At 50.1% G+C, this 20,616-nt stretch overlaps 1 protein-coding gene across 1 annotated transcript in view; it reads right to left on the reverse strand.

The window, feature by feature from the left end:
• The window catches only part of LOC306960436 (solute carrier family 22 member 7-like), a gene marked incomplete at both ends in the record, with an annotated part of 70,376 nt that overhangs the window by 31,374 nt on the left and 18,386 nt on the right, over nt 1-20,616 (reverse strand). The window contains 6 exons of the mRNA XM_079552866.1: nt 4,017-4,251; nt 5,077-5,291; nt 9,471-9,580; nt 12,861-12,984; nt 13,081-13,249; nt 14,623-14,777. Of these exons, the coding sequence (XP_079408992.1) occupies nt 4,017-4,251; nt 5,077-5,291; nt 9,471-9,580; nt 12,861-12,984; nt 13,081-13,249; nt 14,623-14,777 (1,008 nt within the window). The remainder of the gene's footprint in view (nt 1-4,016; nt 4,252-5,076; nt 5,292-9,470; nt 9,581-12,860; nt 12,985-13,080; nt 13,250-14,622; nt 14,778-20,616) is intronic.

The following is a 20,616-nucleotide window of genomic DNA, read 5'->3' on the forward strand; positions in this document are numbered from 1 at the left end:
GGGGGGAGAGAGAGGGGAGTCATCATCTGCATCAGGAGAGAGGGGGAGAGAGAGGAGAGTCATCATCTGCATCAGGAGAGAGGGGGGAGAGAGGGGAGTCATCATCTGCATCAGGAGAGAGGGGGAGAGAGAGGGGGAGTCATCATCTGCATCAGGAGAGAGGGGGAGAGAGAGGGAGTCATCATCTGCATCAGGAGAGAGGGGGAGAGAGAGAGAGTCATCATCTGCATCAGGAGAGAGGGGGAGAGAGAGGGAGTCATCATCTGCATCAGGAGAGAGGGGGAGAGAGGGAGTCATCATCTACATCAGGAGAGAGGGGGAGAGAGAGGAGAGTCATCATCTGCATCAGGAGAGAGAGGGGGAGAGAGGGGAGTCATCATCTGCATCAGGAGAGAGGGGGAGAGAGGGAGTCATCATCTGCATCAGGAGAGAGGGGGGAGAGAGGGGAGTCATCACCTGCATCAGGAGAGAGGGGGAGAGAGAGGAGTCATCATCTGCATCAGGAGAGAGAGGGGGAGAGAGAGGGAGTCATCATCTGCATCAGGAGAGAGGGGGAGAGAGGAGAGTCATCATCTGCATCAGGAGAGAGGAGGAGAGAGGGAGTCCTCATCTGCATCAGGAGAGAGAGGGGGAGAGAGAGAGTCATCATCTGCATCAGGAGAGAGAGGGGGAGAGGGGGAGTCATCATCTGCATCAGGAGAGAGGGGGAGAGAGAGGGAGTCATCATCTGCATCAGGAGAGAGGGGGAGAGAGGGAGTCATCATCTGCATCAGGAGAGAGGGGGAGAGAGAGGGAGTCATCATCTGCATCAGGAGAGAGGGGGAGAGGGGGAGAGAGAGGGAGTCATCATCTGCATCAGGAGAGAGGGGGAGACAGGGAGTCATCATCTGCATCAGGAGAGGGGGGAGAGAGGGAGTCATCATCTGCATCAGGAGAGGGGGGAGAGAGGGAGTCATCGTCTGCATCAGGAGAGAGAGGGAGAGAGGAGAGTCATCATCTGCATCAGAAGAGAGGGGGAGAGAGGGAGTCATCATCTACATCAGGAGAGAGGGGGAGAGAGGGAGTCATCATCTGCATCAGGAGAGAGGGGGAGAGAGGAGAGTCATCATCTGCATCAGGGGAGAGGGGGAGAGAGGGGGAGTCATCATCTGCATCAGGGGAGAGGGGGAGAGAGGGGGAGTCATCATCTGCATCAGGAGAGAGGGAGTCATCATCTGCATCAGGAGAGAGAGGGGGAGAGAGAGGGAGTCATCATCTGCATCAGGAGAGAGAGGGGCAGAGAGGGAGTCATCATCTGCATCAGGAGAGAGAGGGGGAGAGAGAGGGAGTGATCATCTACATCAGGAGAGAGGGGGAGAGAGGAGAGTCATCATCTGCATCAGGAGAGAGAGGGGCAGAGAGGGAGTCATCATCTGCATCAGGAGAGAGAGGGGGAGAGAGAGGGAGTGATCATCTACATCAGGAGAGAGGGGGAGAGAGGGGGAGTCATCATCTACATCAGGAGAGAGAGGGGGAGAGAGAGGAGAGTCATCATCTGCATCAGGAGAGAGGGGGAGAGAGGAGAGTCATCATCTACATCAGGAGAGAGGGGGAGAGAGGGAGTCATCATCTGCATCAGGAGAGAGAGGGGGAGAGAGGGGGAGTCATCATCTGCATCAGGAGAGAGGGGGAGAGAGGGAGAGTCATCATCTACATCAGGAGAGAGGGGGAGAGAGGGAGTCATCATCTGCATCAGGAGAGAGAGGGGGAGAGAGGGGGAGTCATCATCTGCATCAGGAGAGAGGGGGAGAGAGGGAGAGTCATCATCTGCATCAGGAGAGTGAGGGGGAGAGAGGAGAGTCATCATCTGCATCAGGAGAGAGGGGGAGAGAGGAGAGTCATCATCTACATCAGGAGAGAGGGGGAGAGAGGGAGTCATCATCTGCATCAGGAGAGAGAGGGGGAGAGAGGGGGAGTCATCATCTGCATCAGGAGAGAGGGGGAGAGAGGGAGAGTCATCATCTGCATCAGGAGAGTGAGGGGGAGAGAGGAGAGTCATCATCTGCATCAGGAGAGAGGGGGAGAGAGGAGAGTCATCATCTGCATCAAGAGAGAGAGGGGGAGAGAGGGAGTCATCATCTGCATCAGGAGAGAGAGGGGGAGAGAGAGGGAGTGATCATCTGCATCAGGAGAGAGAGGGGGAGAGAGGAGAGTCATCATCTGCATCAGGAGAGAGGGGGAGAGGGGGAGTCATCATCTGCATCAGGAGAGAGAGGGAGAGGGGGAGTCATCATCTGCATCAGGAGAGAGGGGGAGTCATCATCTACATCAGGAGAGAGGGGGAGAGAGGGAGTCATCATCTGCATCAGGAGAGAGGGGGAGAGAGGGGGAGTCATCATCTACATCAGGAGAGAGGGGGAGAGAGAGAGTCATCATCTGCATCAGGAGAGAGAGGGGGAGAGAGAGGGAGTGATCATCTGCATCAGGAGAGAGAGGGGGAGAGAGGGGGAGTCATCATCTGCATCAGGAGAGAGGGGGAGAGAGGGGGAGTCATCATCTGCATCAGGAGAGAGGGGGAGAGAGAGAGTCATCATCTGCATCAGGAGAGAGAGGGGGAGAGAGAGGGAGTCATCATCTGCATCAGGAGAGAGGGGGAGAGAGAGGGAGTGATCATCTGCATCAGGAGAGAGGGGGAGAGAGGGGGAGTCATCATCTGCATCAGGAGAGAGGGGGAGAGAGAGGGAGTGATCATCTGCATCAGGAGAGAGAGGGGGAGAGAGGGGGAGTCATCATCTACATCAGGAGAGAGGGGGAGAGGGGGAGTCATCATCTGCATCAGGAGAGAGGGGGAGAGAGGGGGAGTCATCATCTGCATCAGGAGAGAGAGGGGGAGAGAGAGGGAGTCATCATCTGCATCAGGAGAGAGGGGGAGAGAGAGGGAGTGATCATCTGCATCAGGAGAGAGAGGGGGAGAGAGGGGGAGTCATCATCTGCATCAGGAGAGAGGGGGAGAGAGGGGGAGTCATCATCTGCATCAGGAGAGAGGGGGAGAGAGAGAGTCATCATCTGCATCAGGAGAGAGAGGGGGAGAGAGAGGGAGTCATCATCTGCATCAGGAGAGAGGGGGAGAGAGAGGGAGTGATCATCTGCATCAGGAGAGAGGGGGAGAGAGGGGGAGTCATCATCTGCATCAGGAGAGAGGGGGAGAGAGAGGGAGTGATCATCTGCATCAGGAGAGAGAGGGGGAGAGAGGGGGAGTCATCATCTACATCAGGAGAGAGGGGGAGAGGGGGAGTCATCATCTGCATCAGGAGAGAGGGGGAGAGAGGGGGAGTCATCATCTGCATCAGGAGAGAGGGGGAGAGAGGGGGAGTCATCATCTGCATCAGGAGAGAGGGGGAGAGAGGAGAGTCATCATCTGCATCAGGAGAGAGGGGGAGAGAGGGAGTCATCATCTGCATCAGGAGAGAGGGGGAGAGAGGGGGAGTCATCATCTGCATCAGGAGAGAGGGGGAGAGAGGGAGTCATCATCTGCATCAGGAGAGAGAGGGGGAGAGAGGAGAGTCATCATCTGCATCAGGAGAGAGGGGGAGAGAGAGGAGAGTCATCATCTGCATCAGGAGAGAGGGGGAGAGAGGGAGTCATCATCTGCATCAGGAGAGAGAGGGGGAGAGAGGAGAGTCATCATCTGCATCAGGAGAGAGGGGGAGAGAGGGAGTCATCATCTGCATCAGGAGAGAGGGGGAGAGAGGAGAGTCATCATCTGCATCAGGAGAGGGGGGGAGAGAGGAGAGTCATCATCTGCATCAGGAGAGAGGGGGAGAGAGGGGGAGTCATCATCTGCATCAGGAGAGAGGGGGAGAGAGGAGAGTCATCATCTGCATCAGGAGAGGGGGGGAGAGAGGAGAGTCATCATCTGCATCAGGAGAGAGGGGGAGAGAGGAGAGTCATCATCTGCATCAGGAGAGGGGGGGAGAGAGGAGAGTCATCATCTGCATCAGGAGAGAGAGGGAGAGAGAGGGAGAGAGGGGGAGTACCTGAGTGTGGTGGGGGAGTACCTGAGTGTGGTGGGGGAGTACCTGAGTGTGGTGGGGGAGTACCTGAGTGTGGTGGGGGAGTACCTGAGTGTGGTGGGGGAGTACCTGAGTGTGGTGAGGGAGTACCTGAGTGTGGTGGGGTAGAGCTCTGCTGAATAGAGAAACGCTGTCGTAAACGCCGCCTCTGAAAAACCTTTGGCGACGACAGCGACGCAGGTTCGAGTCACGGAGAAATCTGGAACAGAAGAATCTGCAGTGAGGATAAAAACACACGCTCCAGGTGCTCCTCAGGGAAGGCCGGTCTTCCTCGGGGAAGGCCGGTGTTCCTCAAGGAAGGCCGGTGTTCCTCAGAGGAGGCCAGTGCTCCTCGGGGAAGGCCGGTGTTCCTTAAGGAAGGCCGGTGTTCCTCAAGGAAGGCCGGTGTTCCATAAGGAAGGCCGGTGTTCCTCAGAGGAGGCCAGTGCTCCTCGGGGAAGGCCGGTGTTCCTTAAGGAAGGCCGGTGTTCCTCGGGGAAGGCCGGTGTTCCTTAAGGAAGGCCGGTGTTCCTTAAGGAAGGCCGGTGTTCCTCGAGGAAGGCCGGTGTTCCTTAAGGAAGGCCGGTGTTCCTCAGGGAAGGCCGGTGTTCCTTAAGGAAGGCCGGTGTTCCTCAGGGAAGGCCGGTGTTCATTAAGGAAGGCCGGTGTTCCTTAAGGAAGGCCGGTGTTCCATAAGGAAGGCCGGTGTTCCTCAGAGGAGGCCAGTGCTCCTCAGGGAAGGCCGGTGTTCCTCAAGGAAGGCCAGTGTTCCTCGGGGAAGGCCGGTGTTCCTTAAGGAAGGCCGGTGTTCCTTAAGGAAGGCCGGTGTTCCTTAAGGAAGGCCGGTGTTCCTCGGGGAAGGCCGGTGTTCCTTAAGGAAGGCCGGTGTTCCTTAAGGAACACCGGCCTTCCCCGAGGAACACCGGCCTTAAGGAAGGCCGGTGTTCCTTAAGGAAGGCCGGTGTTCCTCTGGGAAGACCGGTAATATTTCTGGGTCAAAGCCTCTCCCTGGATCATCCTAACCAGAAGCTGAGGTGCTCCGTACCCAGCGGGATGGCGGTGTTGACCCCGATCAGCGCCCCGGTGATGATGAGGAACCAGGCCTGTCCGTTACGGCGGCCGATCCAGTCCAGGACGAAGTAAGAGCAGATCTTGGCGGGGACCTCGATGGCGCCGTAGATGAACTGCGTCAGGTAAACGCTCACGCCAAAGCCAGAGATCTTATTGCTGATGCCGTAGTAGAGGAACGCCACAGCGAACCTGCCGACGACACGGGGGGGAGGTTAACGAGGCGGTGAGGAGACACCAGAGGGAGGTTAACGAGGGTGAGGAGACACCAGAGGGAGGTTTACGAGGGTGAGGAGACACCAGATGGAGGTTAACAGGGCAGCGGTGAGGAGACACGAGAGGGAGGTTAACGGGGCAGCGGTGAGGACACACTAGAGGGAGGTTAACGGAGGTGAGGAGACACCAGAGGGAAGTTAACGGAGGTGAGGAGACACCAGAGGGAGGTTAACGAGGGTGAGGAGACACCAGAGGGAGGTTTAGAGGGTGAGGAGACTCCAGAGGGAGGTTAACGGGGGTGAGGAGACACCAGAGGGAGGTTAATGGGGGTGAGGAGACTCCAGAGGGAGGTTGACGGAGGTGAGGAGACTCCAGAGGGAGGTTAACGGGGGTGAGGAGACACCAGAGGGAGGTTAACGGAGGTGAGGAGACTCCAGAGGGAGGTTAACGAGGGTGAGGAGACACCAGAGGGAGGTTAACGAGGGTGAGGAGACACCAGAGGGAGGTTAACGAGGGTGAGGAGACTCCAGAGGGAGGTTAACGGAGGTGAGGAGACTCCAGAGGGAGGTTAACGGAGGTGAGGAGACTCCAGAGGGAGGTAAACGGGACAGAGGTGAGGAGACGCCAGAGGGAGGTTAACGAGGGTGAGGAGACTCCAGAGGGAGGTAAACGGGACAGAGGTGAGGAGACGCCAGAGGGAGGTTAACAAGGGTGAAGAGACACCAGAGGGAGGTTAACGAGGGTGAGGAGACTCCAGAGGGAGGTTAACGAGGGTGAGGAGACTCCAGAGGGAGGTTAACGGAGGTGAGGAGACACCAGAGGGAGGTTAACGAGAGTGAAGAGACACCAGATGGAGGTTAACGAGGGTGAGGAGACACCAGAGGGAGGTTAACGAGGGTGAGGAGACACCAGATGGAGGTTAACGAGGGTGAAGAGACACCAGATGGAGGTTAACGAGGGTGAGGAGACACCAGAGGGAGGTTAACAAGGGTGAGGAGACACCAGATGGAGGTTAACGGGGGTGAGGAGACACCAGAGGGAGGTTAACGAGGGTGAGGAGACACCAGAGGGAGGTTAACGAGAGTGAGGAGACACCAGAGGGAGGTTAACGAGGGTGAGGAAACACCAGAGGGAGGTTAACGAGGGTGAGGAGACACCAGATGGAGGTTAACGAGGGTGAAGAGACACCAGATGGAGGTTAACGAGGGTGAAGAGACACCAGATGGAGGTTAACGAGGGTGAGGAGACACCAGAGGGAGGTTAACAAGGGTGAGGAGACACCAGATGGAGGTTAACGGGGGTGAGGAGACACCAGAGGGAGGTTAACGAGGGTGAGGAGACACCAGAGGGAGGTTAACGAGAGTGAGGAGACGCCAGAGGGAGGTTAACGAGGGTGAGGAGACACCAGAGGGAGGTTAACGAGGGTGAGGAGACACCAGAGGGAGGTTAACGAGGGTGAGGAGACACCAGAGGGAGGTTAACGAGGGTGAGGAGACACCAGATGGAGGTTAACGAGGGTGAGGAGACACCAGATGGAGGTTAACGAGGGTGAGGAGACTCCAGAGGGAGGTTAACGGAGGTGAGGAGACTCCAGAGGGAGGTAAACGGGACAGAGGTGAGGAGACGCCAGAGGGAGGTTAACGAGGGTGAGGAGACTCCAGAGGGAGGTAAACGGGACAGAGGTGAGGAGACGCCAGAGGGAGGTTAACGAGGGTGAGGAGACACCAGAGGGAGGTTAACGAGGGTGAGGAGACACCAGAGGGAGGTTAACGAGGGTGAGGAGACTCCAGAGGGAGGTTAACGAGGGTGAGGAGACACCAGAGGGAGGTTAACGAGGGTGAAGAGACACCAGAGGGAGGTTAACGAGGGTGAGGAGACACCAGAGGGAGGTTAACGAGAGTGAAGAGACACCAGATGGAGGTTAACGAGGGTGAGGAGACACCAGAGGGAGGTTAACGAGGGTGAGGAGACTCCAGAGGGAGGTTAACGAGGGTGAGGAGACTCCAGAGGGAGGTTAACGGAGGTGAGGAGACTCCAGAGGGAGGTTAGCGAGGGTGAGGAGACACCAGAGGGAGGTTAACGGAGGTGAGGAGACTCCAGAGGGAGGTTAACGGAGGTGAGGAGACACCAGAGGGAGGTTAACGGGGGTGAGGAGACACCAGAGGGAGGTTAACGAGGGTGAGGAGACTCCAGAGGGAGGTTAACGAGGGTGAGGAGACTCCAGAGGGAGGTTAACGAGGGTGAGGAGACACCAGAGGGAGGTTAACGGGGGTGAGGAGACACCAGAGGGAGGTTAACGAGGGTGAGGAGACTCCAGAGGGAGGTTAACGAGGGTGAGGAGACTCCAGAGGGAGGTTAACGAGGGTGAGGAGACTCCAGAGGGAGGTTAACGAGGGTGAGGAGACACCAGAGGGAGGTTAACGGGGGTGAGGAGACACCAGAGGGAGGTTAACGAGGGTGAGGAGACACCAGAGGGAGGTTAACGGAGGTGAGGAGACTCCAGAGGGAGGTTAACGGAGGTGAGGAGACACCAGAGGGAGGTTAACGAGGGTGAGGAGACTCCAGAGGGAGGTTAACGAGGGTGAGGAGACACCAGAGGGAGGTTAACGAGGGTGAGGAGACTCCAGAGGGAGGTTAACGAGGGTGAGGAGACTCCAGAGGGAGGTTAACGAGGGTGAGGAGACTCCAGAGGGAGGTTAACGAGGGTGAGGAGACTCCAGAGGGAGGTTAACGAGGGTGAGGAGACTCCAGAGGGAGGTTAACGAGGGTGAGGAGACTCCAGAGGGAGGTTAACGAGGGTGAGGAGACACCAGAGGGAGGTTAACGAGGGTGAGGAGACTCCAGAGGGAGGTTAACGAGGGTGAGGAGACACCAGAGGGAGGTTAACGAGGGTGAGGAGACTCCAGAGGGAGGTTAACGAGGGTGAGGAGACTCCAGAGGGAGGTTAACGAGGGTGAGGAGACTCCAGAGGGAGGTTAACGAGGGTGAGGAGACTCCAGAGGGAGGTTAACGAGGGTGAGGAGACTCCAGAGGGAGGTTAACGAGGGTGAGGAGACACCAGAGGGAGGTTAACAGGGCAGCGGTGAGGAGACACCAGAGGGAGGTTAATGAGGGTGAGGAGACACCAGAGGGAGGTTAACGGGGGTGAGGAGACACCAGAGGGAGGTTAACGAGGGTGAGGAGACTCCAGAGGGAGGTTAACGAGGGTGAGGAGACACCAGAGGGAGGTTAACGAGGGTGAGGAGACTCCAGAGGGAGGTTAACGAGGGTGAGGAGACTCCAGAGGGAGGTTAACGAGGGTGAGGAGACACCAGAGGGAGGTTAACGGGGGTGAGGAGACACCAGAGGGAGGTTAACGAGGGTGAGGAGACTCCAGAGGGAGGTTAACGAGGGTGAGGAGACACCAGAGGGAGGTTAACGAGGGTGAGGAGACTCCAGAGGGAGGTTAACGAGGGTGAGGAGACTCCAGAGGGAGGTTAACGAGGGTGAGGAGACTCCAGAGGGAGGTTAACGAGGGTGAGGAGACTCCAGAGGGAGGTTAACGAGGGTGAGGAGACACCAGAGGGAGGTTAACGAGGGTGAGGAGACTCCAGAGGGAGGTTAACGAGGGTGAGGAGACTCCAGAGGGAGGTTAACGAGGGTGAGGAGACTCCAGAGGGAGGTTAACGAGGGTGAGGAGACTCCAGAGGGAGGTTAACAGGGCAGCGGTGAGGAGACACCAGAGGGAGGTTAACGAGGGTGAGGAGACACCAGAGGGAGGTTAACGGGACAGAAGTGAGGAGACACCAGAGGGAGGTTAACGGGGCAGCGGTTAGGAGACACCAGAGGGAGGTTAACGGAGGTGAGGAGACACCAGAGGGAGGTTAACGGGGCAGCGGTTAGGAGACACCAGGGAGAGGTTAACGGAGGTGAGGAGACACCAGAGGGAGGTTAACGAGGGTGAGGAGACACCAGATGGAGGTTAACGGGACAGAGGTGAAGAGACTCTAGAGGGAGGTTAACAGGGCAGCGGTGAAGAGACTCTAGAGGGAGGTTCACGGGACAGAGGTGAGGAGACACCAGAGGGAGGTTAACGGGACAGAGGTGAGGAGACACCAGAGGGAGGTTAACGGGGCAGCGGTGAGGAGACTCCAGAGGAACAGGAACATCTCGTACCAGGACAGTCCCGAGCAGAGCGTGATCTTCCTCAGCTGTGGAGTCTTCACCAGGTCCAGGTAGGAGTGAGTCTTCTGCGTCTCCTCGGCAACCGACACCTTCATCAGCACCTTCACACGACCAACATTTAGGATCACAGTCGCTGAGAAAATTCATCAAACTGAAACTACATCAGAAACTATCCGTAAGTTTTCTGGTTTGTTTACATTTGACTTGAGTTTAAGTTAATGCAAACCCCGGCCCAGGGGCCCGGTCTGGCCCGCCAAACAATTTACTCCGGCCCGTCGCTCATTTTCCATAAAAGTAGTATTTGTTTGAGCAGGTGTGTGTTGACGCTCGGAGCAGCAACTTCAGGGAAAGCACAGTCGTTGTGAATGTGTTTGAAAAGCATTGGCCCAGGGGTGCTTTCTGTGCGATGGTAGAAGGTAATGGAACTACCGTAAATGCTGTAATATACAGTGCCTCTCGAAAGTATTCATACACCTTGAACTTTTGCACATTTTGTCATGTTTACAACCCTAAACATAAAGATTTAATTTTGATTTTTTTTACTGAATGTTCACACACAAGAAACAGACAGCTGTGAAGTGAAAGCAAAATGATACATGATTCTGTTATTTTTCAAAAAATAGAAAACCGTAAAGTGGGACTTGCATAAGTATTCATACAGCATGAATGAATATTTTGTGGGACCCCCTTTTACTGCAATAACAGCACAAGTCTTCTGGGGTCTGACTCTACAAGATTAGCACATGTAGAGACTGACATTTTAGCCCATTCCTCTTTACAAAACAACTCAAGCTCTGTCACATTAGAAGGAGAGCGTTTGTGAACAGCAGTTTTCAGATTATTCTACAGATTTTCAATAGGATTTAGGTCAGGACTTTGACTGGGCCATTCTAACACATTAATATGTTTGTCTTTAAACCATTCCATTGTAGATTTAGCTTTGTGCTTCGGGTCATTGTCCTGCTGAAGGTGAATCTCCGCCCCAGCCTCAGTTCTCTTGTGACTCCAGCAGGTTTTCCTCCAAAACAGCATGATGCTCCCCCCACCATATTTGACACTGGGGATGGTGCACTCAGGACGATGAGCAGTGTTAGGTTTGCCCAATACATAATGTTTTGCATTTGGGCCAAAAAGTTCAATTTTTGTCTCATCTGACCAAAGCTCCTTCTTCCACATGGAGCTGTGTCCTCCATATGACTTCTACAAACTTCAAACAGGATTTCTTATGGCCTCCTTTCGATAATGGCTTTCTTCTTCCACTCGCCCATGAAGGCCAGATTTGTGAAGATACGACTTATAGTTGTCCCATGTACAGATTCTTACCAGTGCTCTCCTTGTTTGATCTAATGTTTTAGATGGGCGACCGTGTCTTGGTAAGTCTGCAGTGGTGCTATACTCTTTCCATTTCTGAATGATGGATTGAACAGTTGCCCCGGGAGATGTTTAAATCTTGGGAAATCTTTGTATAACTTAAGGCTGCTTTAAACTTCTCCACAGCTTTATCCCTGACCTCTCTGGTGCTCCTTGGCCTTCATGATGTTGTTTAGTGACCAACACACTCCGACCACAGCTCTGAGGGCCTAAAAGAACAGCTGTAATTATACTGAGAGTAGATTACACACAGGTGGCCTTTATTTAATGATTAGGGCAAGATGTGAACATTCTGGAGTCATTAGAAATGTTATAAAGGCAATTTAATGCACTCAGAAAATGCTGTATGAATACTTATGCACGGCCCACTTTTCACTTTTCGATTTTTTGAAAAATAACAGAATCATGTATCATTTCGCTTTCATTTCACAGTTGTCTGTTACTTGTGTGTGAACGTTCAGTAAAAAAATCAAAATGAAATCTTTATGTTTAGGGTTGTAAACATGACAAAATGTGCAAAAGTTCAAGGTGTATGAATACTTTCGAGAGGCACTGTAGGCCGGGGCCTTTATTTACTCAAGGGCATGTGGGACCAGGCCTTTATTGGAACCAGGCCACAATTATAGACAGGCCTTTATTTCTATTTGAGCAAAACGGACGACCAGGAAAATGAAGAAAAACGAGATTTGTGTCCATTTGCACCTAAAATATTAGGTTCATTTATTAATTAACATTTCAAACCCTCTCCCAGCGGCTGGAACATTGACGCCTTTTATTTTGTCGGGACAACAGGAAGTGTTTCATTGCTGTTAGCGGAGCTTTGACATCAATGTCACTGCAGGTTTCTGTTTCGTTTTTACCGTGGACCGGATTATTTGTTGTTATCTTGTGTAAAAGGCGAGTTTAGACGGAGCGTTTGTGTTTGTGATCGATCATGAGACTGACCCGAGAGAAGACGAGACGCTCGTGCTGATGGGAGGAGTTATTTTGAGGCGTGGGACTGACCTGCACACGGAGCAGCTGGACGTGCTTTGAAGACGCGATGGTGACTTTATTAAAACCCTGGAGGGTCACACAACATTTCTTGCCCTGTTTCCAAATATCGTCACAGGAGGTTTGAAAAGTGGCTAAATCTGTGTCAAAGTTACGCTCGGATCTGCTCCTCCGCAGCGTCCCCCTCGGCCCGGGTTCAGTTTGTTACTTCCTGTACGTGAGTTTTCATTTACACCAGTATGAGACAAACTCCTAACATGGGGAATATTTCTACTGCTATAGTTTCTAATAAAAGCCCCGGCCTGTTTTAGAGACCGGCTTTAATTTGCCTCTGCCAGCCGCGAACCCGGCCACTGTTAGAGACCCGGCCTCTGTCGGAGACCCGGCCCCTGTCAGAGACCCGGCCGCTAATGGAATATAGGCCAGTAGTAGAGAATTTACGGTATATGGAGTTTAAATATGTTAAAAGTAAGTATTTTACTCCCCTACTTGTTCCTCCATGTCCTGATGTGTAGAAAGAGGTCAGACCTGCTCCTGCCTCTAAAATCCTGCACTGTCACTCAGAAAGGTGTTACTTCGGGTCTGAAGTGCCGTCATGCACGAGCTTAATATAGAGACGGCAGTTATACGTATGACCTGAGGTGGCAGTAGTGAGTATAAAATGACCAACTTGTATCTAGTCTCTTTAAAGAAGATAAAAAGTTGAGTAGCCTAAATAACGATGCACACATGTTCTTCCCCGCTCAGTGTCACTGTCGCTGAGGGGTTTGTTTTCATAGAGTCTGGACATGGAGCACAGTAGTTCACCTGAGTGAAGTCGCGCCCCATAGTGTCCCACTGACTCCAAAGTGGTGTCATTCCCAGAGACAGGAGCCTGATCAGCCTCTGTCGCCCAGTGGTTTGAGGCTCACTGTGGTCTTGGTGAAGACCTGATTAGCCTTTGTCTTGTGTAGTTTTGTTGTAGACCTGTGTTTGGTCTGGTTTACATGTGCTTTAGTCCTTTAGTCCGTGCTGTACCTCCAGGTCCAGTTTGGGGCTCTGCTGGTTCCTCCGGTTTATCTTTGCACATCGCACCAACAACCGCCGCGCCTCCTTCGGCTTTCCGTTCACCAGCAGCCAGCGGGCGGACTCCGGCAGCCACCTGCAGCACACCCGGGGTTAGACCTGGTTTTAGTCATGGTTCAGTCCAGTGTTGGTCTCAGTTCAGTCCCGGTTTAGTCCAGGTCCAGTCCCTCACCACCAGGCGACGGTGGCGATGACCAGGGGCACGGTGACGGCGAGGGAGAGCTGCCTCCAGTCCCGGATGAGGAAGGCCATCAGGGCCAGCAGCATGTTCCCCGCGCTCCAGGACAGACTCATCACGGTCCCAGTGAAGGTCCGGTGCTTCACGTCCGTCCACTCGATCCCTGGACACACGGACACACGGTCAGAACTGGACTTATTTACTCATCTTAGCTTTAACCGCTTAACTCCCGCCTGAACCGAGAGGATCTTTTTCCTCATGTCATCAGATTATTTTCCCATCATTTTCCCATCATTTTCAACTCATTTTTGTCATTTTTTTTGTCATTTTGCCGTCAATTGTTTTTATCGAATTTTTGTCATTTTTTGTCACATTTTTGTCATTTTTTTATCAGCTGTTTGATTTTTTTTTTTTGACACATTTTTATCAGATTTTTGTCAAATTTTTGTCATTTTTTTGTCAAATTTTTTGTAATATTTTTGTCGTTTTTTTGTCACATTTTTTGTAATATTTTTGTCGTTTTTTTGTCACATTTTTCTCACAATTTAGCAATTTTTTTTTGTCACATTTTTTATCAGATTTTTGCCACATTTTTGTAATTTTTTTGTCAATTTTTTATCAAATTTTTGTAATTTTTTGTCACATTTTTGTAATTTTTTTGGTTGTTTTTTGGTGACATTTTGGTCATTTTTTATCAAATTTCTGTCATTTTTTGTAGAATTTTTGCCACATTTTTGTAATTTTTTTGACAATTTTATCAATTTTTGTCATTTTTTGTCATATTTTTTGCCACATTTTTGTCATTTTTTTGTCACATTTTTTCTAATTTTTTTGTCATTTTTTGTTAACCTGGCTAACACCAGACTGCTGTGTGCGCTCGAATTATTTCGAACTGCACAACAGCCTGGGGACCATGGCCGAAATCTCCGGTGGATTTGGGAACCAATCACAGAGCGAGGAGGGACAGCAAGACGATGACGCGCTATTCGATATATGGAAGCTTGTAGTTTATTTACGGATAATTAAAAAAAAGTTTATTTACGGATCCAACATGACAGCAGCAGACACGATGGTATTTTTTGATCAAGCTTTAGACCTTGTTCTAAATAATTTAGCTCAAAAGTTTACAGCGGGTACGTCATACGTCATCTCATACGATGATACGATTGGCTGGGGCTACGTGCAGACGCATGAGACTTTTTTTTTTTTTTTTTCGTATCGCCCAATAAACGACTATGGACGCTCGTAAACCACACTTCTCCTACGAGAAAATGAATTGGTGGTCCCCAGACTAAATATCACTTGTGATTTTAGTCTGGTGTTAGCCAGGCTAATTTTTTGTCACATTTTTGTCACAATTTTGCAATTTTTTTGTCAAATTTTTATCATATTTTTGTCACATTTCCGTCATTGTTCTCGTCTCGTTGTTGCTATTTTCACAGCTTTTTTCCCGAAGCTTTTGGATTGGGGTAAAGCCAAACTGGAGAAAATGTGCTCGGTTCAGGTGGGGGTTAAGGGGTTAATGCTCTCACTCACCCAGGACCGGCCCGATGATGGAGAGCCCGGCCAGAGCCACCCCGCAGAGCGCCCGCGACACGGCGAACATGACGTACGATGTGGAGAAGGCTGAGGCCGCGCTCATGACCGTGGAGAGGACGAGCGCCACGAGGAGCATCGACCTACGCCCGAACCTACAACGATACAAGAGGAGTAAAAACATCGACCTACGCCCGAACCTACAACGATACAAGAGGAGTAAAAACATCGACCTACGCCCGAACCTACAACGATACAAGAGGAGTAAAAACATCGACCTACGCCCGAACCTACAACGATACAAGAGGAGTAAAAACATCGACCTACGCCCGAACCTACAACGATACAAGAGGAGTAAAAACATCGACCTACACCTGAACCTACAACGATACAAGAGGAGTTAAAACATCGATCTACGCCCGAACCTACAACGATACAAGAGGAGTAAAAACATTGACCTACGCCCGAACCTACAACGATACAAGAGGAGTAAAAACATCGACCTACGCCCGAACCTACAACGATACAAGAGAAGTAAAAACATCGACCTACGCCCGAACCTACAACGATACAAGAGGAGTAAAAACATCGACCTACGCCCGAACCTACAACGATACAAGAGGAGTAAAAACATCGACCTACGCCCGAACCTACAACGATATAAGAGGAGTAAAAACATCGACCTACGCCCGAACCTACAACGACACAAGAGGAGTAAAAACATCGACCTACGCCCGAACCTACAACGATACAAGAGGAGTAAAAACATCGACCTACGCCTGAACCTACAACGATACAAGAGGAGTAAAAACATCGACCTACGCCCGAACCTACAACGATACAAGAGAAGTAAAAACATCGACCTTCGCCCGAACCTACAACGATACAAGAGGAGTAAAAACATCGACCTACGCCCGAACCTACAACGATACAAGAGAAGTAAAAACATCGACCTTCGCCCGAACCTACAACGATACAAGAGAAGTAAAAACATCGACCTACGCCCGAACCTACAACGATACAAGAGAAGTAAAAACATCGACCTTCGCCCGAACCTACAACGATACAAGAGGAGTAAAAACATCGACCTACGCCCGAACCTACAACGATACAAGAGGAGTAAAGACATCGACCTACGCCCGAACCTACAACGATACAAGAGGAGTAAAGACATCGACCTACGCCCGAACCTACAACGATACAAGAGGAGTAAAAACATCCACCTACGCCTGAACCTACAACGATACAATAGGAGTAAAAACATCGACCTACGCCTGAACCTACGATACAAGAGAAGTAAAAACATCGACCTACGCCCGAACCTACAACGATACAAGAGGAGTAAAGACATCGACCTACGCCCGAACCTACAACGATACAAGAGGAGTAAAAACATCGACCTACGCCTGAACCTACAACGATACAAGAGGAGTAAAAACATCGACCTACGCCCGAACCTACAACGATACAAGAGGAGTAAAAACATCGCCCTACGCCCGAACCTACAACGATACAAGAGGAGTAAAAACATCGACCTACGCCCGAACCTACAACGATACAGGAGAAGTAAAAACATCGACTTACGCCCGAACCTACAACGATACAAGAGAAGTAAAAACATTGACCTTCGCCCGAACCTACAACGATACAAGAGAAGTAAAAACATCGACCTTCGCCCGAACCTACAACGATACAAGAGGAGTAAAAACATCGACCTAGGCCCGAAGCTACAACGATACAAGAAAAGTAAAAATATCGACCTACGCCTGAACCTACAACGATACAAGAGAAGTAAAAACATCGACCTACGCCTGAACCTACAACGATACAATAGGAGTAAAAACATCGACCTATGCCTGAACCTACAATGATACAAGAGAAGTAAAAACATCGACCTACGCCTGAACCTACAACGATACAAGAGGAGTAAAGACATCGACCTACGCCCGAACCTACAACGATACAAGAGGAGTAAAAACATCGCCCTACGCCTGAACCTACAACGATACAAGAGGAGTAAAAACATCGCCCTACGCCCGAACCTACAACGATACAAGAGGAGTAAAAACATCGACCTACGCCTGAACCTACGATACAAGAGGAGTAAAAACATCGACCTACGCCCGAACCTACAACGATACAAGAGGAGTAAAAACATCGACCTACGCCCGAACCTACAACGATACAAGAGGAGTAAAAACATCGACCTACGCCTGAACCTACAACGATACAAGAGAAGTAAAAACATCGACCTACGCCCGAACCTACAACGATACAAGAGAAGTAAAAACATCGACCTACGCCTGAACCTACAACGATACAAGAGAAGTAAAGACATCGACCTACGCCCGAACCTACAACGATACAAGAGGAGTAAAAACATCGACCTACGCCTGAACCTACAACGATACAAGAGAAGTAAAAACATCGACCTACGCCCGAACCTACAACGATACAAGAGAAGTAAAAACATCGACCTTCGCCTGAACCTACAACGATACAAGAGAAGTAAAAACATCGACCTACGCCCGAACCTACAACGATACAAGAGGAGTAAAAACATCGACCTACGCCTGAACCTACAACGATACAAGAGAAGTCAAAACATCGACCTACGCCTGAACCTACAACGATACAAGAGAAGTAAAAACATCGACCTACGCCTGAACCTACAACGATACAAGAGGAGTAAAAACATCGACCTACGCCTGAACCTACAACAATACAAGAGAAGTAAAAACATCGACCTACGCCCGAACCTACAACGATACAAGAGAAGTCAAAACATCGACCTACGACTGAACCTACAACGATACAAGAGGAGTAAAAACATCGACCTACGCCCGAACCTACAACGATACAAGAGAAGTAAAAACATCGATCTACGCCTGAACCTACAACGATACAAGAGAAGTAAAAACATCGACCTACGCCCGAACCTACAACGATACAAGAGGAGTAAAAACATCGATCTACGCCTGAACCTACAACGATACAAGAGAAGTAAAAACATCGACCTACGCCCGAACCTACAACGATACAAGAGAAGTAAAAACATCGACCTTCGCCCAAACCTACAACGATACAAGAGAAGTAAAAACATCGACCTACACCCGAACCTACAACGATACAAGAGAAGTAAAAACATCGACCTACGCCCAAACCTACAACGATACAAGAGAAGTAAAAACATCGACCTACGCCTGAACCTACAACGATACAAGAGGAGTAAAAACATCGACCTATGCCTGAACCTACAACGATACAAGAGAAGTAAAAACATCGACCTACGCCCGAACCTACAACGATACAAGAGGAGTAAAAACATCGACCTACGCCTGAACCTACAACGATACAAGAGAAGTAAAAACATCGACCTACGCCCGAACCTACAACGATACAAGAGAAGTAAAAACATCGACCTTCGCCTGAACCTACAACGATACAAGAGAAGTAAAAACATCGACCTACGCCCGAACCTACAACGATACAAGAGGAGTAAAAACATCGACCTACGCCTGAACCTACAACGATACAAGAGAAGTCAAAACATCGACCTACGACTGAACCTACAACGATACAAGAGAAGTAAAAACATCGACCTACGCCTGAACCTACAACGATACAAGAGGAGTAAAAACATCGACCTACGCCTGAACCTACAACAATACAAGAGGAGTAAAAACATCGACCTACGCCTGAACCTACAACGATACAAGAGAAGTAAAAACATCGACCTACGCCCGAACCTACAACGATACAAGAGAAGTAAAAACATCGACCTTCGCCCAAACCTACAACGATACAAGAGAAGTAAAAACATCGACCTACGCCTGAACCTACAACGATACAAGAGGAGTAAAAACATCGACCTATGCCTGAACCTACAACGATACAAGAGAAGTAAAAACATCGACCTACGCCTGAACCTACAACGATACAAGAGAAGTAAAAACATCGACCTACGCCCGAACCTACAAGGATACAAGAGGAGTAAAAACATCGACCTACGCCTGAACCTACAACGATACAAGAGGAGTAAAAACATCGACCTACGCCCGAACCTACAACGATACAAGAGAAGTAAAAACATCGACCTACGCCCGAACCTACAACGATACAAGAGGAGTAAAAACATCGACCTACGCCTGAACCTACAACGATACAAGAGAAGTAAAAACATCGACCTACGCCCGAACCTACAACGATACAAGAGAAGTAAAAACATCGACCTTCGCCTGAACCTACAACGATACAAGAGAAGTAAAAACATCGACCTACGCCCGAACCTACAACGATACAAGAGGAGTAAAAACATCGACCTACGCCTGAACCTACAACGATACAAGAGAAGTCAAAACATCGACCTACGACTGAACCTACAACGATACAAGAGAAGTAAAAACATCGACCTACGCCTGAACCTACAACGATACAAGAGGAGTAAAAACATCGACCTACGCCTGAACCTACAACAATACAAGAGGAGTAAAAACATCGACCTACGCCTGAACCTACAACGATACAAGAGAAGTAAAAACATCGACCTACGCCCGAACCTACAACGATACAAGAGAAGTAAAAACATCGACCTTCGCCCAAACCTACAACGATACAAGAGAAGTAAAAACATCGACCTACGCCTGAACCTACAACGATACAAGAGGAGTAAAAACATCGACCTATGCCTGAACCTACAACGATACAAGAGAAGTAAAAACATCGACCTACGCCTGAACCTACAACGATACAAGAGAAGTAAAAACATCGACCTACGCCCGAACCTACAAGGATACAAGAGGAGTAAAAACATCGACCTACGCCTGAACCTACAACGATACAAGAGGAGTAAAAACATCGACCTACGCCCGAACCTACAACGATACAAGAGAAGTAAAAACATCGACCTACGCCCGAACCTACAACGATACAAGAGGAGTAAAAACATCGACCTACGCCCGAACCTACAACGATACAAGAGGAGTAAAAACATCGACCTACGCCCAAACCTACAACGATACAAGAGAAGTAAAAACATCGACCTTCGCCCGAACCTACAACGATACAAGAGAAGTCAAAACATCGACCTACGCCTGAACCTACAACGATACAAGAGAAGTCAAAACATCGACCTACGCCCGAACCTACAACGATACAAGAGACGTAAAAACATCGACCTACGTCCGAACCTACATCGATACAAGAGGAGTAAAAACATCAACCTACGCCCGAACCTACGACGATACAAGAGAAGTAAATACAAAAACATAGACCTTCGCCTGAACCTACGAGGAAACAGGAGAAGTAAATGCAAAAACATCGACCTACGCTCGAACCTACAACGATACAAGAGGAGTAAAAACATCAACCTATGCCCGAACCCACAACGATACAAGAGGAGTAAAAACATCGACCTTCGCCCGAACCTACGAGGAATACACAAGAAACATCGACTTAAATAATGTTACTTTTTCTAAAGCCCTTTTCTGATCTCAGACACTCGGAATCCCTCTGCTTCACTTTGACCAATGAGATGACCGGCCTGTCAGATCCAATCAGGAGAGAAGGGGGAGGAGCTTGATCCCTTACTTTTAAGTTTGCTCTCGCTCTCATCATATGACACAGGGCTGTGTCTGAACGCTCAGCCTCGTCCATAACCCTAACCTAACGGGAGAAAGTCCAGCTTAGTCTCTTCTTTGTTTTCCCTCTGGCGGCTTCAAACACGACCATGCGTTTGTTAAAGGAACAGGCCACTGAGATCTGTTCTTACCTGAGCTTAGACGAGTTCATGTGTACCTGTCTGGTCTTCACGCGTGTCCTCAGTCACGTAAACAGAGCATGTAATAATACCAGGAGTAGTTCGACATCCGCACTGGTATTATTACGCCTTACAATATAGTCCCCCCTTTTATCCGCTTAGAAAATCCACATTGTTTAATTTTGGGTAATTATACTTTGTAGTGGAACACTTCACGTAACCATATTTACCTTCTT

Source organism: Gobius niger (assembly GCF_951799975.1).
Source record: "Gobius niger genome assembly, chromosome: 3".
In the NCBI taxonomy this organism is placed as follows: domain Eukaryota; kingdom Metazoa; phylum Chordata; class Actinopteri; order Gobiiformes; family Gobiidae; genus Gobius; species Gobius niger.